This window comes from Parasteatoda tepidariorum, chromosome 1, assembly GCF_982258835.1.
Source record: "Parasteatoda tepidariorum strain Cologne lab strain chromosome 1, Ptep-v5.0, whole genome shotgun sequence".
Lineage (NCBI taxonomy): Eukaryota > Metazoa > Arthropoda > Arachnida > Araneae > Theridiidae > Parasteatoda > Parasteatoda tepidariorum.
In genome coordinates this window covers 89,196,816-89,214,716 of record NC_141755.1, presented here as the reverse complement: position 1 = coordinate 89,214,716, position 17,901 = coordinate 89,196,816, and the positions used below count along the sequence as shown (strand labels likewise).

At 31.8% G+C, this 17,901-nt stretch overlaps 2 protein-coding genes across 2 annotated transcripts in view; one reads left to right on the top strand and one right to left on the bottom strand.

The window, feature by feature from the left end:
• Positions 1–2,210, bottom strand: part of LOC107444205 (acyl-coenzyme A diphosphatase NUDT19) — a 49,301-nt gene extending 47,091 nt beyond the window's left edge. The window contains exon 1 of the mRNA XM_043052840.3: positions 1,772–2,210. Within this exon, the coding sequence (XP_042908774.1) occupies positions 1,772–1,865 (94 nt within the window). The 5' untranslated portion in view covers positions 1,866–2,210. The remainder of the gene's footprint in view (positions 1–1,771) is intronic.
• Positions 2,211–11,516: 9,306 nt separating this feature from the next.
• On the top strand, positions 11,517–17,862 carry LOC147816606 (uncharacterized). The gene is made up of 3 exons (XM_087168654.1): positions 11,517–11,599; positions 14,028–15,353; positions 17,554–17,862. Exons 2-3 carry the CDS (start codon positions 14,116–14,118, stop codon positions 17,798–17,800), a joined length of 1,485 nt encoding a protein of 494 aa, XP_087024780.1. The 5' UTR covers positions 11,517–11,599; positions 14,028–14,115; the 3' UTR covers positions 17,801–17,862.
• The last annotated feature ends 39 nt before the right edge of the window (positions 17,863–17,901 follow it).

Here is a 17,901-nt window from a genome sequence, read left to right as displayed (position 1 = left end):
GGTTTTAAAAGTTGATCGGAATATGATAATTTATTCGTGCAGATGATTTGTGCGAAATCACGAAATTAAAAACAAAATCGTACTTTCTTAGAACATTCTTTTTTCTCCATTAGAATAGGGAGATTTCGCAAATTAACGTTAGCCTCCTTGCGCTCCCGTACGTATGCGTAGAAGCTTACGTAACGTAGAAGTGACGCATGCGCACTTCTAGTGCGCATGTATCAGTCCTGGTGAAATGCGCATGCGCCGATGAAAAAATATCAAACGTGCGTAAGTAAAAATAAGAGATTTTGCAAAAATCCGTTAGTTAAAAACTTTAACTTTGACCACAAAATCAAAGCAAATATATGCAATGGATGTAGACTATTTCTTTGAAGCTGTAGCATACTATTCAAGATGCTTTACTCTACATAAAACAGCAAATATGTGAGCAGAAAAATTAGGTAGATCATACATTTTGATGAATTCAGCGATAAAGAATGCAGCTTATTATTAAAAATATTATTGAACTTCTATAGATTATTTAGCTCCTTTTTAACGAAATTGCATAGTTAAAATAAACATAATTTATAATTTTGGTTGTTGTTGTTGTAGTTCATTTACGTCGCTCTAGAGCTGCACAATGGGCTATTGGCGATGGTCTGGGAAACACCCCAGAGAATGATCCGAAGACATGCCATCACAATTTTGATCCTCTGCAGAGGGGATGGCACCCCAGTTTCGGTAGCCCGACGACCTGCACGCGAAGTCGAGCACTTTACGGTAGAACAGTTTAACGAGAACCAATACTGCACACCCTCGGTCCCAACGCAGACTAATCCAAGTGGTCACCCATCCGCACACTGACCGTAGCCAGTGATGCTTGACTTCGGTGATCTGCTGGGAACCGTGTCTTAACAATCAGTCCACTGCGGGACCCTAATTTCAAAGTTATAAACGGTTTTTTTACTTTACGCACTTGACAGTTGATGACTAACTGATGTTTAATATTTGAAATTATTTTTGTCAAAATGTTACTTCCTGACATATTTCCTATATAGTCAAACACCTAATGCTTCCTCTTTAGGAAAGCACTATATTCATATTTCCTAAAGAAAATACATTAAAATTAAAAATAAAATTGCGCACAAATTTCTGTAGAATAATTTGCTCCTCTGAAAAACATTTTGATTGGATTCGTCTTAATAAAAGTAATTTTATAAATTATTCCTTAGAGAAAACAATTCTGTGGATGAAATATTTTTAACATTATTTTCAATTTTAATTTATTTATATTATAGAATAGCATTTTTTTTTAAATATACTTTTTCTACGTCTGGAAGTTGAACAAAATTAAGAAAAAAATTCAGATATATTTTTTTTAATCTTGAGTTTTCCAACTTTTAATATCAACTTATTAAATTCGATCAAATATTTATTAAATTTTTTTTCCTGAGTTTTCAACTATTTTATTTATTAAAGATACATAAAGCCATTTTTAAAAAAAATATTTTCTGAAAATAAAGTTTAAAGATTTCTCGAAATTGTTAAACAAATTGTGACGTGTTTCTTAATCCATAATTTTCCTATTTATGAAAGACAAATAACGTCATGTTTTAAGATGTATTTTTTTCATTTGGGGATTCTAAAAAATTGGAAAATTAATTTAGATATATTTCATAATCCTTTAGTTTCCCCACAATCAATTTGCATTTGCATTTAGTGCCTTAAGCACCATTTAATTAATCTGGAATTAAATTAAATATTTGGAAAAACAGAGTAAAAAGCTTACCTTTTTTTTGATCTGCTGTCTTCTCACTTTCCATTATCATACTAATAAAGGGCGTTACAGACGGAAACATAGCCCTCGCTATAGTTGACAGCATATTTTAAGTTGTTTTATTTCTCAATTTACCAGTCTTTTAAGTTTAGGTAACAAATGTAAGGTCAACTGAAAGAAAAACTAATTGATTCGAAAGCAGCGTTGTGAAATGGAGACTTTACGAAATCTTTTGATCCATTTTAGAATGTATCCAAGGTTAGCAGCATTCTGGGATGCTTCTATAGTGGTTTCTTTTTAACCATACGAAATATGTCCATGCAAGAGAATGGAGATGTAGCAATCACGCGATGAAGGACCGATCGAGGTTCATCGGTCGTACAAGTGCAACATACCGGACCGGCCAGTTTTCTCCGTTCATTTTCGTTCATTTGTTTATTTCTTTTCTTCCACTTTTGTTTGTTTACTTGTTCGTAAATCCTCGATGCGGATTGGAAGATGTTTTCTAGTTTCGATTTCGTGAAGGTAACTAAATAAAAATAAAAGAAGAACGATAAAAATGTACCATGGAACGTTTTTATAGTTTCATTATTACGGTTGGGTGGATCGAACGTTGGAAAGAAGATGTGCTTTGCTTACTCCAATGGATATGATCCAGTTTAAAATTGATTGCGAATTGGAAGTGACGATTTACTTAAAATTAATCTCCGTCCTTATTCACACGTACGAAGATTCGGGTCAAAATAAGTTCAAATTGTGATACTTCACTTGTCAAAAAGACTCCGAGTTTGAAGACGCATAACGATAAAATGATACTTCATTGATGATGTATTACTTATGAAGAAGAATCGAATTTTGATAATACAAAATAATGCAATTCATAGATGATCTTCTCAATTGAAGAAGACTCAATTTTTTAATAATGCCAGATAGTACAATGATTGTTAGGGATGATTTTTCATCAATGAAGACTTCAATTTTAATAAAGTAAATAGGGTTAAGGTAAATAAGTTTAATAAGGTTTATTATTCACACGAAAGAAGATTCGGGTCAAAATAAGTTCAAATTGTTTTACTTCACTTGTCCAAAAGACTCGGAGTTTGAAGATGAGAAATGGTAAAATGATACTTCATTGATGATGTATTACTTATGAAGAAGAATCGAATTTTGATTATACAAAATAATGGTAATTCATTGATGATCTTCTCAATTAAAGAAGACTCAATTTTTTAATAATGCCAGATAATACAATGATTGTTAGGGATGATTTTTCATCAATGAAGACTTCGATTTTAATAAAGTAAATAAGTTTAATAAGGTTTATTATTCACACGAAAGAAGATTCGGGTCAAAATAAGTTCAAATTGTGATACTTCACTTGTCCAAAAGACTCGGAGTTTGAAGATGAGAAATGGTAAAATGATACTTCATTGATGATGTATTACTTATGAAGAAGAATCGAATTTTGATTATGCAAAATAATGGTAATTCATCGATGATCTTCTCAATTAAAGAAGAGTCGGTTTTTTGATAATGCAAGATAATACAATGATTACAAAATAAGCGTTTTTTTTTTTTTTTTGATCCTGACAGGATCGAGTAATATTTCTATATTAATTACAGCGCTGATGAAAGAATATCTAAATTTACGATTTTTGAATAGATATAAATTCAAAATTTAAGAAGGGAAAGATAAAAGGAAAAATATTATTGAGATTATTTAATTGGATATCTTCTTATAAATAATGATCCCTTGTCCGATTCATGTCTAGAAAGGTACCACATTGTTTCAGGCCCAATAAGTGCTGTATTTCTTCTAATAAAAATTACTAATAGAAGTGGTTGAGTTTGCTATTGTTATTTTTTTTTGGGGGGGGGGTTCAAAAACACAAATTGAACCATATTTCTCACTCCTTAAAATTTGGTTACATGATTTTATGGTTCAAATGTTACGGTTCAATGAGTCAGACCGCTATATTATGGCTCAATCCACTGATATCATTACAGCACTGTTGAAACAGTTTTTCTTGCAGAGTAATTTAAATTTCAAACACGCACTGTTATTTATCGTTCTTTTTTCTTCACAAACAGTAGTTTTTAAATATACTTTGTTATTACTTATTAATTTTCCGTTAGGTGAACGAAGTTCCATTTAGTGTCAGTAGCATTTTTATTGAGTTGCGTTAGAAAATACGCCCTACAAATAACTTGACACGCGGAAATATTTTTCTCTAATGTACACTGCCAAAAATATGTTACCTTTGCAAAAAAGAAAACAAAGTAACAAATAGAGAAGGAAGGAAGTTTAACAACAGACTACCTGCTGTTTCTTCAAAGGTCGTTGTCCATCATCATCAACTACAACTTCCACTCATTCGAATAGAGGTTAAAACCTCATTTAGCATCGGAGGGGAAAAGAACATTTTGAGTCATGAATGGAACGTAATTTGGCGCCAAAATATAAAAATTCAAGCGGTTAAAATTACTCTTTTCATCATTTACAGGTTGAGAAAAAAATAATATATGTCTGTAGTTTTGATATTATAGTAACCTACCGGATTAATTGTGAGCCAAACATGTTTGAGTCTAATGCTATTTTTGAGAATTGCCAGATGTATTTTTAAAAAAAAATAGATTATGAGTCTTCAGTGAAACAGATAAACGGATTAGGTACCAAAAATAAAACTGAAAATTGTTAAATTAATTTTTTGTAATTACATACAAGATAATAAGAGCACATCGAAATATTTTTGGAGCCTATATTATGAAAAACTACCGAATCATTCGGTAGCAAAATATAGTCAAATGCTATTTTTGAGAGTTACTAACTACATTCAAAGCAACATGAGTCCTAAATGGAACAAATTTGGTGACAAAAAAAGAGAAGAAAATTAAGCAATTAAATTCTTTTTTTATAATTTTTATCATTTACGGGATGTTAAAAAAAAATTATCGAACTATGCTTGGGTCCTAGCGTCTAGAAAACTACCGAATAAAATTAATAAACACATTGGAGTCTAATATGTTTGGTTTGCAAAGTTTAATGTTTTATATTTTCCATAATTTGGTGTTCAGACTATAAAGATAGTGTAAAAACTTGGTCCTAATCTTAACACTAGAAAGACTAAACTTTGCTGTAGACTAGACAAAAAAGAAGAAGAGAAGACTGAAGGGTCCTAGAAAGACCGAAAGGGACAGTTTGGCCTTTTCCAGATTGTTCGAGCGTAGATCAATTAAACATCCAAAGTGTTAAAATATAATCATAATTAATCTGATAAAAACATATTATAGACTTGACCATCGTAACTCTATGTTATTTTATACAATTTGACAAACTAAAATAACTGATTAAACTGAAAACTGGCTTTTCAATTATACATAAGTTTCTTTAATAATTGAGTTTTCTCTATAAATAATAATGATAGATAGGTCGAAGTACCTTTTTCCCCCAATGAAACTGGGGGAAAATATACACCGAAAAGCCATTGCATTATGACCACCCTCCATCTATAACAATGGGCTCGCCCAGGCTCTCATGGTTTCTCGCCCAGGAACAATGTTCTCATGGGGCACATTAGGACCCATAATCCTCATAGAACAATCCCTGACGTCTGTAAACTACTTGAGCATAGTTGCAGACCAGGTTCACCCATTCGTGGCAACAGTTTTTCCTGCGGAACCAACAGGGTAATGCACCATGTCATAAGGGTCGAAGCGTCGAGGAACATTCCAGTGACTTTCAAGTCATGACTTGGCCCCCAAATTCACCTGACCTTAATCCAATAGAGCATTTGTGGTCCTACTAGGAAAACCAAATTCGTGCTGCCACGCTCGCAATGTGAGGGAATTGCGGGACCAGTTGGTGAGCGCTTGGTACCAGATACCTCAGACTACCTATCAGCACCTTGTGGAATCAATGCCACGGCGGGTGCTAGCAATTTTGAGGACTAAAGATAGTCCTACATGTTATTAGCAGGGTGGTTATAATGTAATGGCTCTAATGTAATGGTATAAGGTACATATATATATACATATATATATGTACCTTATATCCTAAACCACTTGAGGTTCACCTATTAAAATATCTAAGAGGTCACGGGGCCATTCTAACTAACTACTCCCGTCATTTTAGGTATAAGATTCTATTTTACGTTAGTTTAGGTTAGTGTTGTTATGAATGGATTTTTATTGCAGAAGACAAATACGGGAATAAATTAAAATTAATGAATCATTCCATCACTGATTCGACATATCAATAAATGAGCGATTTGATGAATCGGTGAATTGGCTATTCATTTAACGAGTAGATTGAGTTTATAAATTTAAAAAGAAAATTGAACACCTGTTAAGCGGGAACGACAGTAGAGGCTCACATTTTTTTTTAAACTTTTATTTTTTCTAAAATTTAGCTATTAAAATAAGTAAAATCAAATAACCCAACAGCACCACACTGTACAATTATGGTTAGGGTGGCTTTTTCCTTTTCTTTGTTTTTATTTACCTTTCAAAATAATTTAATGTTTTGTTTACATAAACACATTTACACTAGTAATTCTTCTTTGTTTGTTAAACGGAATTTACATTAAAATTAAAACAAATAAAACATTTTAAATTTATTATTCCAACCTACGTCATCCGCTTACTACTACACGTATCGTTTTCAGCAATGTGGCTTAACATTGTTTTAAGCAATTAATTTTTATATGTAGTTATGATTGTTATTCTCATTTATTATCGCAAAGATTGTTATTCTCATTATTAATACAAAAAGTCATTTATATCTTCTTTAAAAAAGTTATCATCGTAAAATCTCGCCTTCAAAAAGTGAGGATAAAAATATTAATGAATCGTTCATTTATCTTGTTAGTTTACAACTTATGGAACAAATAATAATAATCCTTTCCGAGTCAAAAGCCAGTCAAGGTCATCGCTATACCTGAGGGGTCAAATTGTTCTAGTTTTTTCGCTCGCAAGGTTATTTATTCATTTCACAGTAAAATGTTTGATTTCAATTATTTAGTGGCATGAGTGAACCTCAGACTAGTTGGGTTATTTTTCCAGATTGTTTGATCTGACTGTTTGTAAAAACGGTAGATAAGACACTGAAATCTAAAGAATGGGTGTAAAAAAAATTATCCTTTAATACAATGCTTTAATCGAACAATATGTACAGTTTTTATTAAGTTTGCTTTTAAGGAAGATTAAAGTTTATTTAATCCGAAACTAATAGCAGAACAATTTTTGACATGTAACTAATAATTTTTACATGTTCTTGAATTTTTTTTTTCAAGGTTGAAATTATTTTTTTAAAAAAAATGCTCAAAAACATGTTAATTAAGTTGAGATAATAAATGTATTTCTTAAAAGAATAGGATTTTAGTTTCTAGTTAAAACATATTAGATTTGATTTAAATGCTCAAATGAAAAATTCCATTAGATGAGTTGGCACGAAACAAAATATTGCATTTTTTTCAAACAAAATAAACAATTCAACGAAAAGTATTTTATAACGCACTTATCATAACCCAAAAACAACTGGATGGAAAAAAAAAAGAAATTTTCTGTAATTCTAGAAAAATTGTTCAGAATCATTCCGAAATTTTTTTGTTTGTTATTTTTTAAAAAACCGTACCAAGACATGTAAAATAAATTAAACTGAAAATATAGTTTATATCTGGAAATGACCACTTCTCAAAAAATATTTGATTTAAATAGTCAAATGCAAATTTTACTGAGTAAGTTGAAACAAGGTAAAAAAAAATTTGCATAAACTGCGCTCAACTAAAATAATTTAATAGCGCATTTATCATAGCGCAAAAATTATTGGAAGAAAAAAAATTTATAATTTTAGGAAAAATGTTTTTAAAAAATTTTAAAGTAAAAATTTTATTAATGTCGGCATTATTTTTAGACCTATTTTTTGTCTAAGTTTCTTTATCCTTTTTTTGGGAGGGGGTTGTAATTTAATATCGCGAAAACTAGAAACAAAATGATTATTTTACTACCGCAGGTAAAAACTTGAAGGGTTTTGAAGGTTTATTTATTTATTTATTTATTTTTTTGAAGGGCTCGAGAGTTTTGAAGGACTTGTTTTTGAAGGGTGTTTAAAATTTGGAAAAGTTATGGAATTGATAAATTTTAAAGTTCGTATTTCAGGTTTTTTTTATAAGGTTTAAGGTTTTTTTATAAGGTTATTTTATAAGGTTTTTATAAGGTTTTCATAAGGTTTTTTTATTGTCAGGTTTGTTCTCACGACTTTTTTTTCTTTGGATTAAAGTAGAGGAATCAATGTTACATTTATGCAAATTAATGAATTTTTAAAATTCATCTTCGCATTTTTTGTTTCTGTTGAGCATGAACTACTGTTTTGTAAAATGCCAATTTCTCCTCAAATATTTAGTTCAGCCGTTTAAAATATTTGCCGCATTGAAATTCAAACCTCCTAACTGAATATTAGTCGTCAAAATTTTAAGGTATTTCAATTTGAAAGTTTTAATTTTGCTCGCATGCAACAAATATTAACCCAATCTAGTATCCTTGATTTCCCCCCACTTAATCCCTAATATGTCCTATTATGGACCAGATATAAGAAATGAGCGAATATATATATATATACACACACAATAATTTAAATGTAAGTTATAGGAGTGTTAGGCAGTTCTGTTTCTAAGTCATGGAGCTTAAATTTTAGAAAAATTTTTACTGGCCATTATGTCATTATACTACCATTTTGTAAAACCGTTTCCGACCACCGTACAAGTTGGCACGCATTTCATGCAATTATAAATAGGGTGATAAGATGAACGTTGTTTCCTCAACAAAGTGGTGAACTTCACCCCTCGGCACTGCCAAGGTAGCGTGGTGCGTTAAAAAGTGTGGAAACTAACCTCTGCAGATTCTCGGTTCGATCCCGGGCCTTGGCTGGTCAGTTTCTACTGTGAAACGATCGTCGCAGTTATTCGTATCACAGCAGTTCTTGACGTTTTGAATTAATAGAGTATTCGAATGTCAAATTACAGTTTGATTTGTGAATTTTAAAGTACATATTTTATTTCTTTATCGTTTATATATATATATATATATATATATATATATATATATATATATATATATATATATATATATATATATATATATATATATATATATATATATATATATATATATATATATATATATATATATATATATATAAAATATTTTTTTTTGTGTGTACAATTAGTTGTTTTGGGGTACATTTTTGCATTTGAAAAATTATTCAATTTTAAAAGCTCTCTTGTAATTAAAGCTAAATTCTGCTCTAAACAAAACTTTGGCGATAGAGTATCATTCAGCAGCAAATTTTGTGTACTTTTTATTAATTTGCTTATTTACTTTCTGGGGTTAGGGATTTCAGTTTTTCTTATTTTTATTTGAGGGGGGGGGGTGATTTTAACTTTTAAAATGTTTTCTTTTTATAACTATTAAAGTTAAAATTTTAAGTAGGATTTTTTTCGTTGCTCTATCTTCTTAACAAACGTTTGGTAACAGAGTATCATTTAAAAGCACAATACTTAAAATATATATATATTAAAAAAAAAGGCGAAAAATGAAAATAAAGGCATTGCTTTATTAGATAGTAAGAAATTACCCAAGATAACTTAAAAACTCTTCCAATATCACATTCATAAAGCAATCAGTTTTTGAAATGGTTAGCAGTTTTAAATAATGTATTAGATATTTTAATGCGTAATAATTAAACAAAGTAATACTTTTCTGCTTGATGTATTGGAAAACATATTCAGAGTTGGATTTCAAAATGAAAAATAGTATACAATACACTATGTGCTATTACGTGTCGTCAATAATAAAATTTTAATAAATTTCATCCATATATATGACTTGGTGTTTTTCTTTTCTTTTTTTCTCTTAAATTTATTTTTGTGTAATAAATAAGCTACTATATACTTTTTCTATGAAATTAAATTTCCTATTAAAATGTATTCCACGTCATGGAAATTTTTAGTGGCATAAATTTGACTTGAAAACTATTACCCATTGACGAAGTGAGTCTTCTTTTGAGTTTGATGGCGTCATCACACTTTTCAACTGTGTTTAAGAGTAATAGTAAACAGTGAGCATGCGTCGTCATTGCATGCGTTGCTATGGCGACCGCTGCTGTTTGATAATTTTCTTTAGAATTCTTTTTTTCACTTTTAATTTTGTTATGCATTAAGTTGGTGAGTTTATTTTTGAGATATGTGACCAGGGAGATCCCATAAATATTTCTTGAGTTGTGAATAAAGGAGAATTTCATCATTTGAACGATATTTTTGTTTTTATTGCTTTAATTAAGAATCAGAAACTCTAACATGCAGCTCAAACTGAATCGTATTCAATACTAATTCAGGTGAATATCACAAATAAAGAGGGTCCCTAACTGATTGGCACGGTGCCAAAGATTAGAGTTAAAGCAAGAAAAAGAAGAAAAAACGAAGCCAAGGCCTAAGTTTACCGAGACTGAAAAAACTAACGCCAAAGAACGTAGACGGGAAAAAAAATTAGATAACAAGCATTTTGCCAAAGGGTAAAAAGTGAAATTTTTTTAAATTTTCAAATCGGGACTCCTGGAAAATACCAAATGTTTTTTTTTCTTTTTAAGGTTTTCATTTCATTTTAATTTCAAAAATAGCAGCACATAGTTAGTTTTTTGCCTTTTTTTTCATGATCTTCTTAGCATTTTGTGGCGTATCTCAGCTTGTCAACTCTGGCCGTCAGCTGCAACAGACCATATAATTTGCCCAGAATAAATACAGCAGAATACAAAAAATGCAAAAATAGGTGAATGGCGTAATCCTCCTATTAGGAGAGTGGCTTTCGAATCCCAGCGATGGCTGGTCTATGCGAAGTCCGCACCAGGCTTGCACCGACCACAGTGATGTCGTAAAATACCTCTTTCTGTCAGGCTAACCGTTGGTGGTTTTCGTGGTTTCCCTCTCCAAGTAGCGTAAATGCGGGTTAGTTCCATAAAGAAAAGGCCTCCACGCAGGAAAATTTCTCCCAATACTTGATCCAGGAGCTCCCTTGTCCTCTGGATTGGATTCAAAATTGCAAAGCTACGGAATTAAACAATAGTAGTCGTAAACTCAAAATTAGGTCGGCTGTTTAATGATGGTCATAAAATAAAATTTAAAAAAAAAATGAGTTGAGTTGAGAGAACACCACAAAAAACAGAAAATAAAGATTTATTTTCTGTTAAAGCTGAACGGTATAGGGTTTTCGTGATTTTTCCTCTCCATGTAACGCAAAGGCGGGTTAGTTCCATCAAAAAGTCCAGCACGAAGGCAAATTTCTCCCAATGCTTGATCCAGGAGTTCCCTTGTCTTCTGGTTTGTGTTCAGAATTACAACCAAGAAGTTGAACACTAGTAATCGTAAGCTCTAAATTTAGTCGGCTGTTCAACGACGGTTATAAAAAACATTATGATTCAGAAATTTAATTGAACAGAACATTAAAGAAATTTATTGATACTGGTAATTTTACTAATACTATTATAAGAATTCTAAATATTAGTTTTATTGATGCTGAAGATTAAATTCTTACTGTCAGATAGAGGGTAAGGGATTATAGTTTGATGTTTGCTTAGAAAGGGGGGAAGGGGTAGCTAGAAAACACCAAAATATACTTACGTAAAATTGAACAATCGCATATAATTTTTTAATGCTGGGTTGGCATAAAGGTGAAAAATTTAAAGCGTTCCACCAAGAAAAACATCCTTCTGACATAAAAAGAATATTTACATTTATGCTTTATTCCGGCATTTCCTTGATTTTATGGATGAAATAATTGTGAGTTAAAAAGGTAATTTTGTTAAATTTTTTAAATAAGTCCTAATTAAAATGCCCTTTTATGAAATTTTTATGTTTCTTTATTAAATATTTGTTGCACTTATGTTAAGCATGTTATGTTGAACTTTTATGTTAAACAAATGAAATACACAATGATTCGATTCCGTTTTTTCTCCAAAAAAAAAGGGAAAAAAACTGGCGTCTTATCTTATTTTAGAAGTAGTGTACATCTAGCTTATCGCGGTTACAATTGGGAATTCCTCTTATATTTGACGATTTGAAAATAAATCAATATATATGAAAACAAACCATGACCAATCACGTTTCAGTAAACAAAAGTCGTGGTAATAGTTTACAATTGGGGGTCCCTTTGCCAAACACAGGGCATCAAAAATCAGACAAGATAGAGAGAACAATACACTTGTTTGAATTTAAAGCTCAATATGAGTATAAGTGGATTTTACTCAACACTCAAATAAGATCTTTATAACGCATGCTATTCGGGTTTGAGAGAAAATTACCAAATTAATTGTTCAAAAAATAAATAATGGGGATATTTCCGTACCGTGATCTATCGCGCCAACTGAAATCGCCAAAGTGCCAAATAGATAAATTTTTTAAAAAAGAACTTGTAGATGCTTGCCCGGGGGTGGCTGCGAGCTATACCTTTTTAGTTAGTCCCTTTCTGTGAAGTTTTTTTTAGTTTTTCGCAGGCCACTGCCCAGCAGTTTATGCCCGATTATTCTGCCACTGATCACGATACGGAAATCTCCCCTAAATAATTATGAATCGCTTCTGTCCTCTGTTAAATTTGGCGAATATAACCAGTTCATTATAGACAAAGGCTTCCATTACAATTCATAGACTTCTGTTACCATGGTATGTATATTAGGTACCATCCTAGGTTAAGTACCTGTTACTGCAGTTCCCATTAAATTGTAATGGGATACCTGTAAGTAACGTAGTGTGGGTTTTTCAATCCTGATTGGTTGTTGAAACGTGGCATTTGTTTACGCTAGCAACAGTTTTTTTCCATTATATTTCGAGTAAGCCAAGCCCGTCAAAGTATCCATTCTCTTAAGTGACATACTCTAAATTCTTTCGCAAAGATTCTTTCTCAAAGATTTCAATTCTTTCACTATATATTTACACCGAGACTTAACACAAAGACAGGCACGAAGCCACGTGGAACATAAACAAACTAATTATGCATCAAAGTTGCCTGGGACACAAAGCAAAAATGTATCACTGTTACAATAAAATGCATAAACAAATAATAAATCTAAGTTTAAGTAAAAGAAGTAGAAGAGAAAGAATTATATTTCAACTAATTCGATGTGCGATACGTCTTTGTAATTCATTAACTTATCGTTAATTAACATTCTAACTTATGTAGAGAAACTTACCACAACTTTTATACGACATTTTGCTGATAAGGATTAGCTGGAGCTGACGTCATAGGTCATATGTGTGTATATGGATGGCCTTCTTCTTGAAGTGCAAGTACCCAATTTCTCCTATTAACGCATTTAATTAAGTATCACTGGCTTCAATAATAGTTTGGCGATTTTTTTCAGAGTCCCCGAAACGAATAGAAATTTCAAATATTTTATTGAGTGAAAAAGGTTTTGATTGTATTCTCTTAGCTTCAAAAAATGCTTACAAGTGTATAAAATGTTTTAAAGGTAAAAATTAAAAAAAATTTCTTTTTTCATGCTCTGTAAAAAACTCTGAAGGTTTGAAAGTTACTAGAAGCTTTATTTTATTATTTTTTGTATCATTAATTAAGACTAATCTGATAACTAGCCTAAAAGAAATTGGCAATTATTTAAACAAAGTTAAAAATAAAAATAATGACAATAAATTACTTTATTGTCATAATGAATATTTACTTTATTCGGCAGCATATTTTGATACACCTAAAAGAACGAGGTATTCATCCTATTATAATTTGAAACATAAGGCGTGAGGTATTTTCGATTCACTATTCCATTTTTTTAGATGGAATTATAACAATTCAATTCTTCAATCAGTATTTTTGAAAGGTAGTTTAGTATTGCACATTTGTCTGTTTTTAGAATTTTGATAAATAGCACAATTTTTGACCCTTGCGTTATAAAAATACTTTTAGCGTCTTCCGATTTTCAATCATTTCAATTGTAAAATAAAATCGTTCAATTAAAAAAGAAACATTGAAACTAGCAAAGTCGTATTCGTCTCTTCTGCTATTAATTCACACATTCGATTAATTAAAACAATACATCAGAACAATGAATCAATTAAATTAAAATCAGACTAATGCTTTAGTTTGTTTTCAGTAACTTTATTAACATTTTAAGTAATCAATTTTCTGATTAGTTAGACTTCGAGATTTAAAGAAATAATCTATATATTTTTTTTACTCTCTAACATTCTAAACAATATGTTGTTTCTTTCCTAAGGTAACATCTCCTTCGACTTACGAATATCAATCCTTCAATGAAAATTAGCTATAATATCTTCAAAAAAAATATTAATTCAGTAAATTAAATGGAAATCTTCGATTGTTTTCTTTGGAGGAATTCCATCCAAATTCTGCTAGCGTGTCAAATTGTATTTTTTCCTGTGGTGCTCTGTTTTGGAACGTTTCATCAAAAAAGTTCTGAACCCGAAATAACGACACAAATCGGTCCCTCGCAAGAGGATAAGGAAATTTTGCAGGAAGCATTACACCTGCTTAATATGGGAAAGAAAACGTTAGGCCTAAGCACGGTGAACCCTCAGCAAGTAATGCAGTTGGTGAACAACTCCAATGCTAAAGATACACAGATTCGAAATATTCTACAGAAGCCTCTGAACCATTTTGTGCCCAACAGTGAACAATACATGGTTTTGTCCGGAAAAAACGGACACATACAGCTGGTCAATTACACGAATACTACGTTTCCTCCAGAAGAAATTCGACCCAATAACAGTGTTATAGAAGATTTGTTCAAGATAACCATGGAGAAGAAATCTCCGATAAAGACAGGAAAGGGTAAAGTGTTTCACAGAATAACCATTATCGAAACCAATCAGCAAAAACCTTTCGACGAGAAAAATTTCCCTCGTCACATCATAACAGCCAATCGTCCATCAGAGCGTCACAAAATGAGCTCTGTGAATAATCCTTTCTCCTTACCTCGCATTAGAACGAAACGTATGAAACATCAAATGCCTGAGACAGATCGTCCTGGAATGAGCTTAAGATCTAACGCCAAAAACGCCAACGAGAAAGAAGACAGCATAAATCAAATTGCCAACTTGGAAAGTTCCAGAGTTCCATTACGCCGACACAGGATTCGATCCTCGCGCCATTTTCATTCTCTAAATTATCCAAAATCGACTAAAGTTGATACTCCTCAACTTAAAAAAATCAGCTTCCTGGAAGAATACGGAAAGATAGGTTCCGTCCAAGAGTATTCTGGCAACATCGGATATTCTTTGAATTTTCCCAAACCTGGCAAAGATAATTCTCAATTGCTTACGAAAGACGACAATTATCTTGACGAGTCGGATCAATACAGGAAGATAGATTCCGATCAACAGTATTCTGGCAACCTTTTGGAACAACAACCATCTCTTGAAACTCACTTGCTTTTGTCGCGGGAAAACGCTTTTATAAATCGTGTCTTGCGGATGGTAAGGAATGTAAGAAGAGGAGAAGAAAGAACCATAAGTTTTAAAGTTTTGGCTATTATAATTCTGATTCTGGCAGTCTTAACGCTGTTAGTTTTCCTCCTATACAGGTAATTTCAGTTTTAATATCAATCCTTTTAAAAGTTTTCTTTCCATCGGTGAGCTCTTTTTCCGAGACACATCTCAAAATTAAGAAAGTCAAAATCCATTGATGGACCAGCATAATCTTGATTGGTAACCATCAATAATTCCATCATAAACCATTATATTTTTTGATCATAAACAACATAAGTAACCACATCACCCCAATGTAGGAATTCAGGCTGATTAATGATGGTCCAACATGAGAATAGCAACTTGTTCTGATGGTTTGTTCATGTTGAACCGTCAGAAATTTCCTTCGTGGTTTCTTAGAAATCAAAGGTTGAAAAGATCGTGAAAGACCTCAATGTAGGAATTCAGACAGATTTATGATGGTCCAACTATAGAAAAACCGAATTGTTTTGATGGTGTATTCCTGCTGAACCAACAATAATTATCATTAAACCATCATGGAAATGGATTGTTGTACCATTATAGACCATCACGAGTTTCCACGGTATCTAAGAAATTAAATGTTGAAACGATTATGAATAACCATCATCCCAATGTAGGAATTCGGATTGATTTATGATGGTGCAACATAAAAAGTATTATTTTGATGGTATATTCCTGAGAACCAACAAGAATTCCCACTCAACCATCATGGGAACGTATAGTTGGAACCATCACGAATTGTTAGTCAGTGAGAATCAAACTTCTCTTGATGGTTAACCATCATAGTATTAAAGTAGAATTTTCCATCACGGAATGATGGAAGCTTGTTGGCATATCAAAAACCATGAACGCATAATGTAAAATGTTGAATAATGGCATTGAATGATGTTGGACCATCATGAATAGCACTGAAACCAGCATAAACTATTAAAATTTTTTGAGGGGACCATGAAGATTTTTGATTTGGGTAAGAACATGTTTAAGAAAATGGACATTAATACATAAGAAAATGTACGAAGCATTTGATTTAGTTTCTCAAACATCTCTGAAGAAAATTATTCTTTTTCTAAGGAATAAAGTAATGAATCCTTCGTGGTGTGATGCACCCCATTTTCCTAAACCAAGTGCGTTTTTTTGAAATTAATCTTTTTTAAAAGACTTTATAAGTAAACAGTTGTTTTTACAAGGTTGTCACGGAACTTATAAGTTTATAACAGTTTTATTAAATTATTAAACTGTTTACCAAGGAGGACAATTATCTTGACGATTCCGGTCAATGCAGGAAGATAGATTCCGAACAACAGTATACTGGCCACCTATTAGAAAATCAACCATCTCTTGTGCTTTCTTCAAGGGAAAATGCTTAGATAAAATGTGTCTGACGATTGATAGCTCATTTCTTGAAGCTCCGGTGCCTAAATCACTTATTGCGCTTTTTTTAAAAAACAAAATTAGTTTTTTTAAGACTTTATATGCCAACAGTAGCTTTTAGAAGGTAGTCACGGATCTTACAACTTTATAACACTGGTATTAAATTGGGAAACAGCTTTCCAAATTAATTTATATATCATTTACACTATATTATAAATCCCTTAGTACGCTTTTTTGAAACCTATCTTTTTTTTAAAGAAAAAAAGGTTTTATATGTTAACAGTTGTTTTAACAAGGTTATCACGGATCCTATAAATTTATAACAGTGGTATCAAATTTAATTTGTACGAATTTAGATTTTTTAAAATTATTTTATTGTTTAGAGTTCTGAACACGCAGAGGTGACCTGAAAATCACGTCTGTTATATACCCAGTCCGAAGTCTGTGACTTTGCCCCGTACTGATTATTAACAGTGTTTAGAAAAAGTAAGGACGCTATTCCTCGTTTAGTTGCTAAATTTGGGTTGAACAATGAAAAGGAGCATTTTTCGCTTTGTCCATTTCCTTAAACAGGCATTTTGAGTATCCATTTCTTTTAACTCGCATTTTGAGTGCTCATTTAATTGGACACGCATTTTGAGCTGTATCGATTTCCTTAAACAAGCATATTCAGCTGTGCCCATTACCTTAAACACGCACGTTAAGATGCGTCCATTTTCTTAACCACGAAAAATTGAGCTGTGGCCATTTCCTTAAACACGCATTTTGAACTGTGTCTATTTCCTTAAACATGCATATTTAGCTGTGTCCATTACCTTAAACACGTATTTTGAACTGCGTCCAGAATAAATAGCTCTCCGACGCATATCACATCACAATGACTTCATCTTCTGCCATTTTTAGAAAATGGCGAAAAATATGCAATTCAAGAACCCAGAGCTTTAGAAGGGCCAACGTGTTACTGAATCTGCGTGAGAGTATGGGGAATGATTTTTATTATAAAGACAGACTAAACAAGAAGCTCTACGATGCACCGTTCAACAGGGCTTACTATCAACTGGCGCCCTCTGACGAGCCGGTTGAATTGGAATGGCAGTCGGAAAATGGAGATTGGATTTCGGATCAAGAAGATGATGAGAAACAAATATAGGATTGAAATTAGAATAATTGGAAAAGTAATTATTGAAGTAAAACCATGAATAAATCTTTTTGTTTTAATTTTGGTAATTTTATTTGCAAGGTTGTACACAG